This window comes from Aphis gossypii, chromosome X, assembly GCF_020184175.1.
Source record: "Aphis gossypii isolate Hap1 chromosome X, ASM2018417v2, whole genome shotgun sequence".
NCBI lineage: Eukaryota > Metazoa > Arthropoda > Insecta > Hemiptera > Aphididae > Aphis > Aphis gossypii.
Genome location: NC_065533.1, coordinates 49,260,466 through 49,276,458, shown reverse-complemented (window position 1 = coordinate 49,276,458; position 15,993 = coordinate 49,260,466). Strand labels below are relative to the sequence as shown.

At 23.0% G+C, this 15,993-nt stretch overlaps 2 protein-coding genes across 5 annotated transcripts in view; one reads left to right on the top strand and one right to left on the bottom strand.

Moving 5' to 3' along the window:
- Positions 1-4,193: 4,193 nt before the first annotated feature.
- LOC114125187 (DNA ligase 3) overlaps positions 4,194-15,993 on the top strand; it is a 35,968-nt gene continuing 24,168 nt past the window's right edge. The window contains exons 1-3 of one of the 4 annotated variants that reach the window (XM_050206290.1): positions 4,278-4,292; positions 4,361-4,483; positions 10,308-10,424. The gene's annotated coding sequence lies outside the window, so the exon portion shown is untranslated. Of the gene's footprint in view, positions 4,484-10,307; positions 10,425-15,993 lie in introns of all 4 variants that reach the window. The other 3 variants (XM_050206288.1, XM_027988724.2, XR_007605789.1) reach the window with 3 other exon arrangements.
- Positions 5,037-15,213, bottom strand: LOC114125188 (uncharacterized). Its single transcript, XM_027988729.2, has 4 exons — positions 14,917-15,213; positions 6,601-6,747; positions 6,313-6,517; positions 5,037-5,679 (listed from the first exon to the last, which is right to left on the bottom strand). Exons 2-4 carry the CDS (start codon positions 6,736-6,738, stop codon positions 5,567-5,569), a joined length of 456 nt encoding a protein of 151 aa, XP_027844530.2. The 5' UTR covers positions 6,739-6,747; positions 14,917-15,213; the 3' UTR covers positions 5,037-5,566.

Here is a 15,993-nt window from a genome sequence, read left to right as displayed (position 1 = left end):
TAGAAAAAAATAAATGTAATAAATATTAGATATAAGGAGCTCAGTTTTCAGTCAGGGGCACATACGTATTGTTATTGTCTTTTTGGTACAGACGTTTAAAGGCGAGTGTAAGAGACTCGTTTATGCAAAAAGACGTAATCGTAAAATTTAATAATTGTAAACGTTTTTAATCATAATTTAAGATATGTATGTTTATTAATGTTTTTAAACAATTAAATATAATTAATAATAGCTGTGAACCAGAGAAAAACGTCTTTTATTTTAAAATATTTATCTCTTTATCCTCTACACTCTAAAGTCTACCTTATATTAGTACTTCAGACGCTAACTACAATGTCAACTGGAAATCGCTAGATACAAGGATTGGAAAGGTAATGATGATTCATGTATACTAATTTATAATAAAGTTGAGCAATTGATTTAGAGACATATAACCCCGGTAATTTTGAATTTTTTTCAATCATACAGTTATGTTAATCTAAATCGGATGTATTATAATATATTTGATAAAATTATGTTTAATTTATTTTATTGTTTATAATAGGGAAAAATCAATATAAATAATATAAAATTAATTTTTGGAGGTAAGTATTATATCATATTGTTGTGTTTTATTTAATCGATGAGCTTAAAGCTTTGTGCCTGAAAATATTTCTAGTAGTAAAAGAGCGACAGCACATGTTATGGTCTTTCTGCTCTTATTTGGCATTAGCTGTTATTGTTGACTGTTGTCATTTATTTTGATTACTATTAAAGTACACTTTCCTTTATATAGAGAGATTGACAATAGTCTCTATATAGTAATGATAAAACTATTTGCAATTTATACTTAAATGAAATTAGTTCTATCCAAATACCTATTGGCTATTGGTTGGTATAAGACAACAAGACTAAGAAAGTATAAACAATTTTTCAATGCATCTATTCTTCAGAATCATAATTAATTAATTAATTCAAATTATTCAGTATTCAAATAAAACATTTCATATTTTCATTTAATTATTTCCAGTGATTTTTCATTAAAATGTAATTGCATTTGTTTATTAAATCAACAATTTTTTCCTTTTTTTAGATTTAAAAAAAAACGTATTTTTTTAATGTATTTACATTTGTGAATTGAATTATTCTCATTATTTGACGCATACTGATTTAAGATACTTTTATAAGATGAGTTTTTATTTAATTAAAACGGTATAAGTACAGATAACAAAATATGAAGTTTGTTATATTTTTTTTGTAAAACCTTGTTTAAATTATTGACTGCACCCAAATCCTCATCTAGGACATTTAAATTTATTTAAAAACTTGATCTGATGATTTATAGTAAAATATCGCCTTCTAATGAAATAATATCAACTCAGACGTTATAGTATGTAGATTTACGCTCATATGCCAAAATAACCGGTATATAACATTATTATATATAGATTATATAAGTTAGTCGATAATTAGGTACTTACTACTTAACCTATGCGCATCAATAGTTTCCGGTATTACCCATTTTTTTTAATTTATAATGGAATATTTTTTGAATTTATAGCAGATATTTTATGAAATAATTTATAAATATCGTTAACTACTTTTAGAGGGTTTGTGTAATTGAAATATATTTATTGCGATCAGAAATTAAAGCTAATGATAAAAATTAATAAATTAATTCTACAATGAATATTATATATTATAGTGTATATCTTTATACTATCTTAGATAATAGGTATTTTTCATATTGCAGTTATAAATCCAAAAAAATAAATCAAGACTTATTAGTGCCAGATAATCGATATCTTTTATTTTAGCTCTCGAAGGATAGTTTCTGAATACGTTGTGGATGGAATTTGGAAATAGAAACAATGGGTATCAATGCCATTTTGTTCTCGCATCAGTCACTTTGGTTATTTTCAAAACATATTATATTATCTAATATAAAATTATACTTTTGCAGCGTTTTGATATAATGGTAATTATAAGTTTAAATTTTTATTAAATTGGTTATATTTACACATAAAATAAAGATTATATTTTATCAATCGATTTTAGTTAGGTAGTTTTTATAATTCAAAAATTATTAATCATGTAAACATTAAAAACTTAAAACATTTCAATATTTCATATTTTAATAGGTAGGTACATTTTAAGTTATTCATAAGCATTACATTTTAATTTTTTTTTAGTTTTTCATTTTAAAGTCTTGATAAATAACATAAATCTCAGGTAAACCACTTTAAATTTTAACACTAGATGTCTAGTTCCTACATATTAGATTCCTTCTGAAGTTCTGAACGAACTGAATATAGTGATGAATGTATTGATTTTACAATGATGTGTGTTTTATTGTTTTTGTGTCTGTGTACAGCATAACTTGTTGAAATAATGCTTCAATTTCGAAATTTGGGGAGGGGGGTTAGATGGAAAAGTGAATATCCTTAGTCCATTATTGAGGTCAAAAGTAAGAATTTTCCAATAGTTTAAAAAAAAAATCGATTTTTTTATATAGTTGTAACTCAAAAACTAATCACTGTAAATACTTGAATTTTTCACTAAATGTTTATCTATATTATCCAGTTAAATTTTCAAAATATTTTGACTTTTTTTGAGCTATTAATAGACAACTAAAATTTTTGATTTTTCTAAGTATTTTTTTAAGTGTTGATTAAAAAATTTTGGGTTCCTAAAAAAACTTGAACATTTAAAACAAGGTTTCTTATAAGTTGTTCTTATTAAAGTAAAAAAATAAAATAAAAATCATTGGTCAGAACTTTTTTTATAAGATTTAAAAGCTTAAATTTTTATGAAATTTGTCAAAATCGCAAAAATTTACCAATAATTTTATAGTTGAAAATTCATAACATTTTTATAATTGTATCTAAGGTTAAAAAATTCAACACTATGTTTTCAATCAGTTTTTCTTCAAATAGCTATAGAAAAAACTCGATGTGTTATTAGTTATTACCTATAGGAAACATCTTATGTTTGGGCGTTTGAATTTTAAATATTAAGGAAATTATAACAGATAACGATTTTAAGGGTATTTGTTATTATTCAAAAATTATATAAATCGCGTAGATACTTGAAAATTTCATCAGTTATTTAGATTGGCATTTTCTTTACATGATTTAATTTTCAAAATATTTTGCCTATTTATAGTCATTTTAAATATTCGTTTCTGTTTAGTTTTTTTTTTTTTTATAAATATTGATAAAATTTTTTTGGCCGAGTCAAAATAGGTACTTGAAATTTTAATATACAAAGTTCCTTATTCGTTAGTCTTATACAGTGTCATAGTGATTAAAAAATTATAAGAATATTGACAAAAATTCGTCAAAATCACGAATATTTGTGAATTATTTTGTATTAGTAGCTAAGTGTTGAAATTTAAATACAAGATTTTCTATAAGTTTGGCTTACAATAATTATGAAATAACCTACATTTTGTGATATATTTAGATCAATTAAACATAAAACACCTTTTTCACTATTCAAGGAACATTATATCCTAGGCTGACAAATTCTCTCCGTTCAGAATCATTTTTGATACCTATACCGCGATAGATATACCTATTATTTTATTAAAATTTAATGATGTATTAAATTAAACATTAATGGATGTCATTATAGTGACCGGCTATACAGCAGAGAGTTACTCACTATTGACCACTCTTTTTTTTTATCGTTTTTTCGAAATATTAAAAACAATCCAATTTTATATAGGTACATGGAATACCTATATTATTTGAAGCTACCTACCGATCACTTATAAATTATAATTTTAGGATATACAAATTTAAAATATGTACCTATTTAATGCAATATGTTTCATAAAAATAAGTTTAACCTACCATATTACTAAGGTTAACATACAATAAAAAATTTGTAGGTATTATAAAATATGTTATACTGCCAGTCGAGTGTCAACAGACCATCTACCTATGCTCAAAATCGTTTTTTCATATTATTAAATGAATAATAATATCAATATATATATATGTGTGTGTGTGTATATGTACATTTAACAGAAAGATCATATTAAATTTCAAATCATAGATAAGTATACATAGTAATATAGTTATTCAATAAATACTAACAATTTATTATTATCAATAGGTAAAATTATTTTAAAATGTTATTATTTTCAATTTTGTCTGTTATCTTCATCAATTTATCATGTACAGATTGATAAGACTAGTAATGTTAATAGGTGATAACAGCGACATTTAAGTAAGTTATCATTGTGAATTTGTGAGTACCATAGCTTAAGTTACCAGCTGGTCGGTGTCTGTGACTACAAGTAACTAGTGAGTAGTGTGTACTTACAATTTAGTATGTAGTATGATTTCAAATTTTCTCGTTTATTTGTTCTTAGTCTTCAACATTTAAAATTTCTATTACGTTTTTTAACATTTCCATCTACTCGTGTAGTATTTACCTTAATCCTCAATAATTGTGTTGCACTTTCAATTTTATATTTTATGAGAAGAACGAATAGGTAACACTAATATACTTACTACTTTTATTATAATTTGTAAGTTAGTCTTTACCTGTTTGTACAAGATTTAATTTTAATTTTAAAAAGCTGCTTGCATTATTCAATTCTAGGCCAACAACTTTATGTAAACGATTCAACATACACATTAAATATTATAATATTAAAATATACAAGATTAAATTTTTTATAAATACATATTGCTCTTCACAGTCACAGCCTGAATACTGTGATTGTCTCATCTAAAATTGCATTAAACACATGCTAATTACTGGTATTTTATTCAAAGTCAGTAACAAAAATGATCTAGTTATGAAAAATAGGTACCTACAATTAGTAATACAACTTATTTGTTATTGTTACAAAATTTAATTACCTACTAAGTTTTGATATAATTTTATTCATATTAAGCAGGATAAAAGATATTTATTCTTTATTGTTGTCTAGATTATCTTAAAGTTAACATCTACCTACAAAAGTTATCTGAAAATAAAAGTAGTGAAATAAGATCTGGGGGTCTATTTTTGAATTTTATATTAGGATGCCAATTATTTTAGTACACTAAAATATCATGTTTTAGTTCAACTATTAGTGCAAGATCAAAAATTTAAGATTATTCATAGGTAGATGTAGTAGGCACCTATCATTTCTTAGTAATTATTTCTTTTTTCTGTTTTCTACTATGGTTACTGTAAGCACAGTATAGTACATTTTACATTAAGTAATAAATAAACAAACCTATGTATATATTTTACTTCAAGTATATTGATTAAAATTATTAAAATTTAAAATTTAAATATAATTTTCTATTAAAATCTATTTAAACTTTAGGTATTAGATATATTTAATTTTGTGCATTAATGACATTCATAATATCTAAATATCTAAATTACATAACTAATACATCAAATGTTTACTATGCTTTGTTATTTGTATATAAATATGAATTATAATGATATACTTAATGAATTACGAACTTAATGAATCTTCACAGTACCAAACTACTTATTATTTATGTTATTATTTTATTGGAATAATACATTTACTAAGAATTTATTTTTTCCAATAAAATCAAAAATTGATAATTTAAAACTGTTGTGGATTATAATATCTTTTTGTTATGTAGCGGATAAAATTGTCATAGTCGTTTATAGATCTTTTTTTGTTGCAAATCTTAAAATAACATAAATTTTCTTGATCTGTAAAAGTGAATTATGAATTATTATAATACAAAACAATAAGTACATAGTAATATAGTATACTCATAAATATATACTATACAGGCGTATTGAAGTCACTATTTTATTTTATTTGTAGTTTTTAAATCATTACCAGGTATATAGATATACCTAGATTATAATATTATGTTTATCTTGTATATAAAATAAGAACAAGGAATTCAATTGTTTACTTTCTTTTTATTTTTGACATTTAAGTGGAAATTAAAATTTTTGTGATTTATTTTTATTCAACACAACTAAACATTTGAGACTTTTTGTTCATTTATTATGGTTGTATTTTCAAACATGTTCACATTATTATTATTATTATTTGATCTTTATAATAAATTACTGTTACATATTTTGTCTTGGTAATTAGTCAATTGTCGGACTACAGCAAAAATGTATTGGAAAAGTAAAAAAAAAATGCAAAATAAAATTTAATACATGAAATACTGGTTCAATATAAAATTTAAAATATATACGCTAAAGAAAGTGTTTTATAAAAAAAAAAATGGATGTAAATGTACACTCAGCTTATTCAAATGATGTGCCTGATACTATATATTATATAGTATATTAATACTCTTTATGACTTATGGTTTTTCTTACCTCTTCTCTTGTTAAAATGTTTAATACTTTTCATATTTTGATGGTTTTCAAATGTTGATTGCTGTAATTCCTCATTTTTTATTTCATTCTCTGTGAATTTGTCAAGATATTTGCCATTTAATGATGTCAATGACAATGGTTGATATAAATCTTTTATTTTTTCTATTTCATCATTATCTTTAATGGCGTGTTGATTATTTATATCCTATTTATAGAATAACTCAATAAATAAATAAAAAGTAACATGTATAATTATTGGTTTATTTTAATTTTATTACTTAATGTTACCTCTAAAAACTGTTTAAATAATAAAATTATATTTTCATTTGATAATTTTGAATCATCGCCAAGATCCAATCCAGTTGAACAAATTACAGTAGTTATCAATATTTGCAAGACCATTATTTTCCACCAATTCATTGCCATTTTTATTGTCTGTAAATATACAATTATTTTAACTTATTATTAATTTGCCATCCTTAATTGTATATAATATATTGATGCAATTATAGCTATATGTATAATAACTTATATATTGTATTCAGATTTATTAAAACAGTTATTAATATTAAATATTGTTATAATTTTTACCTAGATTATCTATTGCAATAAATAATATAATATTTAGATGGGTATGCAACAATTAAAATAAATAATAATTATAATCTATTTTAACCTTAGCTATATATATATTAATTAAATCAAATTAAATTAACTTTATGAAAGAGAATAATTAAATTTATAATTCTACACCTTTAGAATTGTAATAGAAATAGAAATTGACTCTTAGTGTAGGTAAACTGTAAACTAGATCGTATTATATTTTTCAACATATATTTTAATTGTTGAGTTATTAATATTGTAGGTAGTTATAGTTTCTGGACAATTTGTTGGAAACGATATATATAAATATTTTAGCACTAAAGATAAAATACAAAAAAAATCAATAAATTTATTTAAATCAATTAATAACACTTCCATCTATATATGATTATGATTATTTGTTTTTTTTTTAAATAACTACTTTTATATTATTAATGAGTTGTTATTAAAATTTATGTGATATTATTTGATTGATTTTAAAGTATTTGGTAGTATGTATTTTGGTACAATTAATTTAGTAAAAGTTATTTAAAGTAAAGGCTATTATTTCATTTTCATAGAGTATTAATATATATATATTTATGTATAATGGTAATAGATAGTAATATGTTTATGTTGTTTTAAGATGTTTTTATAGTTAATGACAAAGTTAAATAAAATAGATTGCAAAAACGTTATCTTTAATCTTGTTCTCATTATTGCAGTATTCCAGTTTATGTCTTTTTTATAGTTTTAATAAACCTTCAAATGATATTTATAGACAATAATTTTAAATGTAAATGAGCATATTCTACTAAAAAAATAATCATATATAATTATTGCAGACATTTACAATTTTTTGAATATTAATAAGTTAATCATAGTACCTACAATTTAGTTAGGTACATCTATGTGTAGGGTTACCATACACCCGGATTTTAAGCATTTGAGATTGAACATTGAGAAATGTCCTGATTTTACAAAGAAAATCGTTTAGCATGGTTATATCGAATAATGAACTGATAAAAATTATGTAACACATTTCATGTATTTACATAATATTTTTATTATTTTAACATATTTAACCTAATTACTCTTATGCAGACATTTTATTCATAGATCTAAGTAAAATTGTATTAATGAAATAACAATATTGTCTATCTTAAATTTTATGTATCTGAATCTGATGACTGAACTTATATCATAACAATGAGCTTATAGATATAAAGCTAAAAATTCAACTCACATTTAAAAATAAATAACAATATTAAATGTATTATTTTAAAAAACTTCCATGTTAAATGTATTTTTTAATAATTTTACTTTAACAGTTTATTAATATCTAACATGACTTGAGTTATCTGTTTAGTAAAGTTGGTAAAATACTTAATAATAAATAATAAATTTGAAAAAATTACCAAGACATTTTTAGTAGATTAGAGATTCTATATGTTGTCTAAATTAAATAATTTGCTGTCAATATAATTGTTTGAAAGTTTTTTATTTAAGCTTCTAAAAGGAGACATTGTCACATTTCTGGTATAGGAGTGTTGAATTTTCTATTGTTCAGTTTGCCTCTGTTTTGGTTAGTAATTACTTATTAATTATAGTATGAAACTGTTCTTTTATTTAAATTATTTATTATAATGTTTTTATAAAATAAATTCTTAACACCAATTTATTAAAAATACAAAAAAAAAGTTGATGTATGATATAATTTTATTAAGCAATTGAATTGAAGCACGGTGTATGATTATTTAACTAAATTTTCTTCCTGGTTGATTTTTTTTTATTTTATTTTAATCTTGCCTTCTGTTAAAAAAATTAAACAAGGAATTGATTCGGAATTGATTGTTTTTTTATTATGTAACAGCGTAAAAATTGTAAAAAATAAAATCTCTTAAATTTCTTTACTTATTATTGTGAATGTTTTTATTAATTAATTGTTTTTTGAGGGAGGAGGGGGGGGGGTTAAAATATCCTTAGGCTTTTTACAAAAATGTGAATAAAAATAAAAACTTTCATCTGAAATACTTAAATAGATTGTATATAAAATAAAAGTTTATTAAATAATATTTAATACCTATAGGTAATTTTAAATTAAATTTGTCCATTTATTATTTACAAATTTAGTATTCCTAACTTAATATTTGTTTTATTTAAAGGATAGTTTTTCTATTTATTTAACTTAAGATGAAGTGTCTACTGTATTATTGTTTAATTTGTTAACGTTTTTGTTTTCGCATAATTTATAGTTTTTAGGGACTTATTATTATTATTATTTATTGTAGCAAATGTACTTTATGTACCTTAGTCTTTAAAACGATTTTTATTTTAACAGCAATTTAAAATAAAACCTTTTTATTTTGTATTTATAAAGTTGGCTAAACCTCTAAAATGTATCAAAAAATATGTGTAAAAATAATTTGTCTATAGATGATTTTTTTTTAATAACAAACAAAAATGAAGTGCATATTATGTAATAAACTAATGAATAATAAAAAAACGAGTATGTATATGTAAATTACTAATTATACAAATAACTAAGCTATGTAATGAAGTTTTCTAATTGTTTTCACCTATATTTTTATACTGTTTTATATACTATACCTATTAATATAATTGGTTTTTAAATAGAATTTATCGAATTTATTCAATGTTACGCTATAGTTAATCAATTTGTCCAAACGTACAACTTTACTTATTCTCAAAATTGGATACATGAAAATGTTAGAATAGAAGTGGAGAAAACAAATTATTCGAGAAGCGATAGATAATCATTTAGCGTCATGATGCTGTTGTTAGAAATTCGAACGAAACGTGGTCCCATTCTGTGCTGCCGCCGAATAACCAATTATTTGTTACCGGATTCCACATAAAATGCAAAACAACTTCATTGGTACATGTTTCCATTTAAAAAAATTTCAATTGAAAACTGACATTTACAGTTCGAAACAAGAACTTGGCCTAGCATTAATATACTCTTTCTATTTTCCGCATGAGTGGCGTATAATTTTTATTTAAAAAGTATAAGTTGAATTACCTTGGTATAAAAAAACAATTTGTAATTTGAAATTTAAAATCTTATTTTTTTAGTTATAATTCATTTTTTACTTGTATTATGTGTAAAAATAATAATAATTATTATTTAACTCGAGATCATTCACCTAACGTTCCCGAACGTCAGCTACTCGCACGCGGACTTATTTTCCGCGTTTGATAAAACTTCTTAAAACATTTATACTAAATATAATTAAATATTAATTATTATGTATTTGTTGATATAAACAATATACGATATATTTTATCATCAGTCTTTCATTAATTAAAAAAATAGTAGTCAAGTGAATAACGATTTGCTGTATAGTAGGTAATTATAATGGATGTATTAATAAATTTGAATCCAATAATAGGTATCATTGTATTCGAAAAACGATTCTGAACGGAGATGATTTGTCAGCCTAGGATATAATTTCCAGTGGATGATGAAAAAGGTGTTTTATGTTTTAATGACCTAAATACCACAAAATGTAAGTTCTTTTATAATTATTGTAAGCCAAACTTATGGAAAATATTGTTATATTTTCAACTCTAAGCTACTAATTTTAACTACAAAATAATTTGCAAATATTCATAATTTTGACGAATTTTTGTCAATCAAGTATGCTAATAAAAAAAATTGTGCCTTTGTATTCTTATAATTTTTGAATCACTATAAGATTTACGTTAGGTTAGGTTAGTATGAGAAACTTTGTATTAAACTTTCAAGTATTTTGATTCAGCCAAAAAAATGTTATCAATACTTATATAAGAAAAAACTAAACAAAAACGAATATTTCAAATGCCTATAAATAGGCAAAATATTTTGTAAATTAAATCATGTAAAGAAAACGCCCATCTTAATAACTGATGAAATGTTCAAGTACGACTTATACTTTTTGAATAATAATAAATATTTAAATTCGTTTGAGGATAAATCGTTATCGCTACACAATTTCGTAAAAATTTAAAATTCAAACGAACTTAAAATTTTACTTACAATGACGCTTTGAGTTTTCTCTATATATTCTATTTCTACTTCTATTCTTTGAAGGAAAAATTATTGAAAACATAGTGTTGAATTTTAAACTTTAGATATAAATATAAATTTTTTTATGAATTATCAACTAAAAAATTACTTGTAAGTTTTCGTGATTTTGAAATATTTCGTAAAAATTTGAACTTTGAACGCTTATTATAAAAATTATGCCTAATGATTTTTGATTACAATAAGAACGACTTATACAGATCTTGTTTTAGATTTTTAAGCTTTTTTGGGCAACCAACATTTTTGTTGCTAGCTATACCTATTGCTAGCTATTTTGTAACTTAGCTGTACAGTGTACACAGACACAAAAACAAAAAAAAAACACACATTTGTAAAATCAATATATTATACATTCATCACTTCATTCAGAATCTAAAATAGGTATAATTTTTTTATACATTTAAAGTTCAAGTCTTAACAAATTCATCAAAATCATAACTACTGGTACAAGTATTTTATAATAAAAAAAAAAATGATGAAATCTTCAACGTTTATAGCGAAGGTATGAAAATTTAATAGGTACAATGTTTTTCATAAGTATTTCATACTTAAACTAAAATCTTAAAAATATATTAACATAGTTATATTTGATGAATATTTAAAGAAAATTACGTATGTTAATAACGATTATTTTGTTATTAATCAAAAATATCATTATGAATTTTACTATGTGTACCTAATAAATTTTTTTATTTTATTATCTATTCATAATATGAATCTATTTTTACTGTTCTACAGTTTTACAAAAAGCTAATATTAAATTTCGAATTATATAAGTTTATAAATTATAATACAGTATAAATATATATTATTATAATAATTCGATATTAGTGTTATAATAAATGCAAAATTTTCAGAAAATATTTATCAAACTACTGTAACACTAAAAGTAAAATAAATTAATTTTATAGCTATATATTAAAAAAGCATAATATCAGGAAATATACTTGGTGATTTTGGTTTCTCCACCCAGAAATTATTTGTATATAATGATATGTCATTGGTTCAAACCTAACACTCCTATATAATATAGTGATCCACTCGGTATCTTATATACAGCAGAACACTACCCAATTGTCTATTTTTTTTTTAAATTATGGTATCGTACATTTTCAAGGGAGTAGGTATACTATAGGAATAAGTAATGGAGGGAATTAAAAATATTGTATACATTTTTCTCTAGCAAAAAGCACTACCTACTAAATATTGAATGTTAACAAATATAATATTAATTATCGAACGCGTCATAATCTCGCGTTCTTTCTTCAAATTTTTTGCAGGTCTTTGCTTTAAATAACTAATTGATAAAATCGAATAAAAACTAAAAAATATTATTTTTTTGATTATTTATTTTATTAGTATTGGCATTGATATAATTTTGTAGTTTTAACCGATTGTGATAGAAGGAAGGGACGAGTCCCTAGATACCATTGGACCTACCACCAACCTATATTTAATTTAACAATATTGTTCAATTATTCATTTTAAACAATTGTGTTTTAATAAGTTTTGAGATGAAATAATAGTAGGTACATATATTCCAATATTTAACAATAGAACATAAAAATAAAATAAAAATGATAATGATAAAATATAACACATAATATATAATGTCTAGGATTGTAAAATCTATCATTAGAATAAATATGCATTTTAGTTTTTATTTTTATTTTTTTTATTATATATAATCATCATTTTTATTAGATTCAAATATACTAAAGTATATTCAATATTCATTAACTGATCAATTAAATATTTTTGTCGTAGGTACACAGTAAATTTGTTATTTGTACAAAACTAAAAATGTGTTTATTTTTGAAAATATCTCAATTTTAAAACGGGCTATAAAAATTGTATTATATATTTATTGTTAATTTGAAATATTTATGTTTAATTTTAAATCTATTCGATATTATAAAATTTCATTAATTTTAATTTTAAAAGTTGATAGTAATTCTATTAACTCTATAGTATATGAATTTAAAAAAAATGTAGATTGTCATCAAAAATATAATTATTTATTGTTTACTATAATTATAGCTACATTATTAAACTATTTATAAATTCATAATTTTATAAAAAATATATTATATTTTTGAAATAGACCCAGTGTACTTTAATTAATGTACATTAGAACATTTATCCAGTATGCATGAGTTATTCGTATTATTACAGCAAACCTGCTTAGTATTTTTCGTATAGTCGCTTGCTTCTTTTTATAATTTAGCTTGTGTAACATTATTTATTTTAAAAATCTACTTAATTACCAATTTATAAAATTGTAATTAGTCTATTTAATGTTTTTTTATAACTTATCCAAATTATATGGTGTATATAGTTAATACTGTGCATATATTTGAAATGTTTACATATTTGATATTTTTAAATTTTTAATATAATTATGATACCTAAAAATTAAAAACAGGGCATTTTTCGTTGTTAGTTTCAAATGGTATTCGGTATAACTGTACCGTCTGTACCTATATGAAAAATTAAAATTGAAAACGATTATATTATTGTTTCTTGTTGTAATCGATAATCGTATTCTTAACTTAACTTAGGTTGTATAGCGAGAATCAGTTTAGTAAAACCAATTCATAATACTTAGTATATTTTTTATATTTCGGTATGCAAACTTTTGATGTATGTAGAAAGAAATTATAGATTACGATTTTTGAAATATATATAGGTAATAGGTATATAAGTTGTATTATAATTGAAATACAATGTTAATCTTGTGGCATTAAGAGGACGCTATATCCGTACGTGTTATCTCCGTCTTACAAATGTAAAATATATAGCAAAACTATTTTGCACGGGAAAATTGAGAAGGCTATAGTCGCATAACTAAGAAACGAAATTTTCACCACATATAAAGAATAACTTAAGCTGTGAAATATCGTTTTTATTTTTCCGATATCACTTATATCAAAAAAGTTATTGTTTCAAAATCAATTATTTTTAAATTTGAATAACCTTTTTTTGTAGTTCCTATATCTAATAAATAAAACGATAATTCATAGCTTAAGTTATCCTTTATATGCGGTGAAAATTTCGTTTCTTAGTTATGAATGTAGCCTTCTCAGTTCTTTCCCGTAAAAAACAGTTTTTGCTATATTTTACATTTGTAAGACGGAGACAACACACACGGGTGTAGCGTCCTCTTAATAATTCTGTCATTCTCAAAATATTAAATATATTGTAAAAAAATGTACTTATATATATTTTAAATAATATATTTTTACTTTATAAATTTATATAAAATATTAGTGTAAGCTTATGTTTTATCTTCAGTTGGATTTTTTATGACGATTTATAACTCTACTGATAAATTTTCGTCACTATTATATTGCACCCTTTAAAAGTTGTCTAAACTTAAAATGTAAAAAATTTTACTGAAAATGTTTAGACAATTTATTCATTAACTATTGTGCAGAGATTATAACCTATTAAATACAGTTTATTGAACTTTGTATATAATATATAGGTACATACTATATTGGCATAGAATTTAATTTTCGAATAATTTTTTCTATCTCAATTGATAACTTGATTGATAACTGATAAGTATAAATAAAATCCACGTACATTTTAAAAATATTTTAAAACTTATACTCCAATGTAAACTTAAAATTGTATGCTTATATTAATCGAAATTATAAAATTATTGTTTTAAATATTATTTCAAATTATCTATATCCAATTTTTTTTTTGTAATTTATGTATGTTTTTTTTTTTTGTATTATTAAATGAAAAACTGATAACCATTTAGGTTTATTAGGTTTTAAATAAGTAATATTAATACAATGTTAAAAAATGTTATATAATGTTTATTTTCAAAATTTAGATAGATGGGTAGATACAACTGTTAATGCATACTTTACTATTCAAATTTTAATTCGCTTCTAATTAAAACACATGTATTATATATTTACCTTGTTGTATATCTGTTGGAATTGATTGAGTTGGTTGATGTCGTCACGGGATGTTTATTTATATAGTATTGTTGCGGTATATTCTATCGCTTGTATAATTTTTATAATGTTTGTTTAGTATTCGAAAAGAGGAGCAAAAGAAAAATGAGGAGAAAATGTGATTGCTGAAAACACGTTCCTATAACGATATAATAAGAAGTTATAACGATGATATTATATTACAACTGTTGGTCGGTGTACAATATTATATTTTGAAAGTATATTAAATTATTGTAAAATACGGGGAGGGTTGGACGGTCAAAGTCAAAATGTCCGCTGGAAATGCGGCCGCCCGAGCTTTTATAATACAGTAGCCGTGACCCTCCTTACCGTTAAAAACGGTTGTCACGCCGCGGCGCGACGGTGGCGGCGCCGACGAGCGCGAAAAGTCGTCTCTATTCCCGCTGGACGTCTCTCGATTCACGGCCCTCATCCCGGCTATTACCGCCTACTTGTTGCCAATAACTATATTATATTATTATTCGAATCCCCCGGTGAATAGGTTTTCTATTAAAAGACTTGCAATGACGACGATATAATATTAATTAATAGTTATGTAATGAGTTAAATATAAGATATTAACATATAGGATACGATAAAATAGTAAATTAATTTAAAAAATATGAAACGATTAAGTTATAATTTGCAGAGGTTGTATATATATTTGCGCAAAAATGTATTTAAATATTATATTAATTTAATATTATTATTATTATTATCCTTAACTCATCACTATTTGTTTAATGTAGTAACTTTATGTGTCATCTTATAAGATGAGGATAGAGTAGGTGACAGGTGTACAAGAGTTTTTCTTTTAATATAGTTTTAAATAAAATAATACGTGCTGTATGTTAAACAAATGATTCTTTACCTTTCGTAGAACTTGCACTACTGAACTTTCTTTATATGATTTATTTTCAAGGTATGTATTTTTATTGTATATTTATTCTTTTCAGTAATTGGTAAAATAGAGGAGATAATATATCAAAATGAAATGTGTAAGATTAAATTTATTTTAAAAGAAATAACATGAATTAA

Bases quoted from the DNA above. Each gene is read 5' to 3' on its own strand.
- LOC114125188 (XM_027988729.2), bottom strand. From the start codon at position 6,738: ATGGCAATGAATTGGTGGAAAATAATGGTCTTGCAAATATTGATAACT. The intron at 6,518-6,600 runs GTAACATTAAGT...TTCTATAAATAG, and splicing joins TATTTAAACAGTTTTTAGAG to GATATAAATAATCAACACGC. The intron at 5,680-6,312 runs GTAAGAAAAACC...TCACTTTTACAG, and splicing joins ACATTTTAACAAGAGAAGAG to ATCAAGAAAATTTATGTTAT.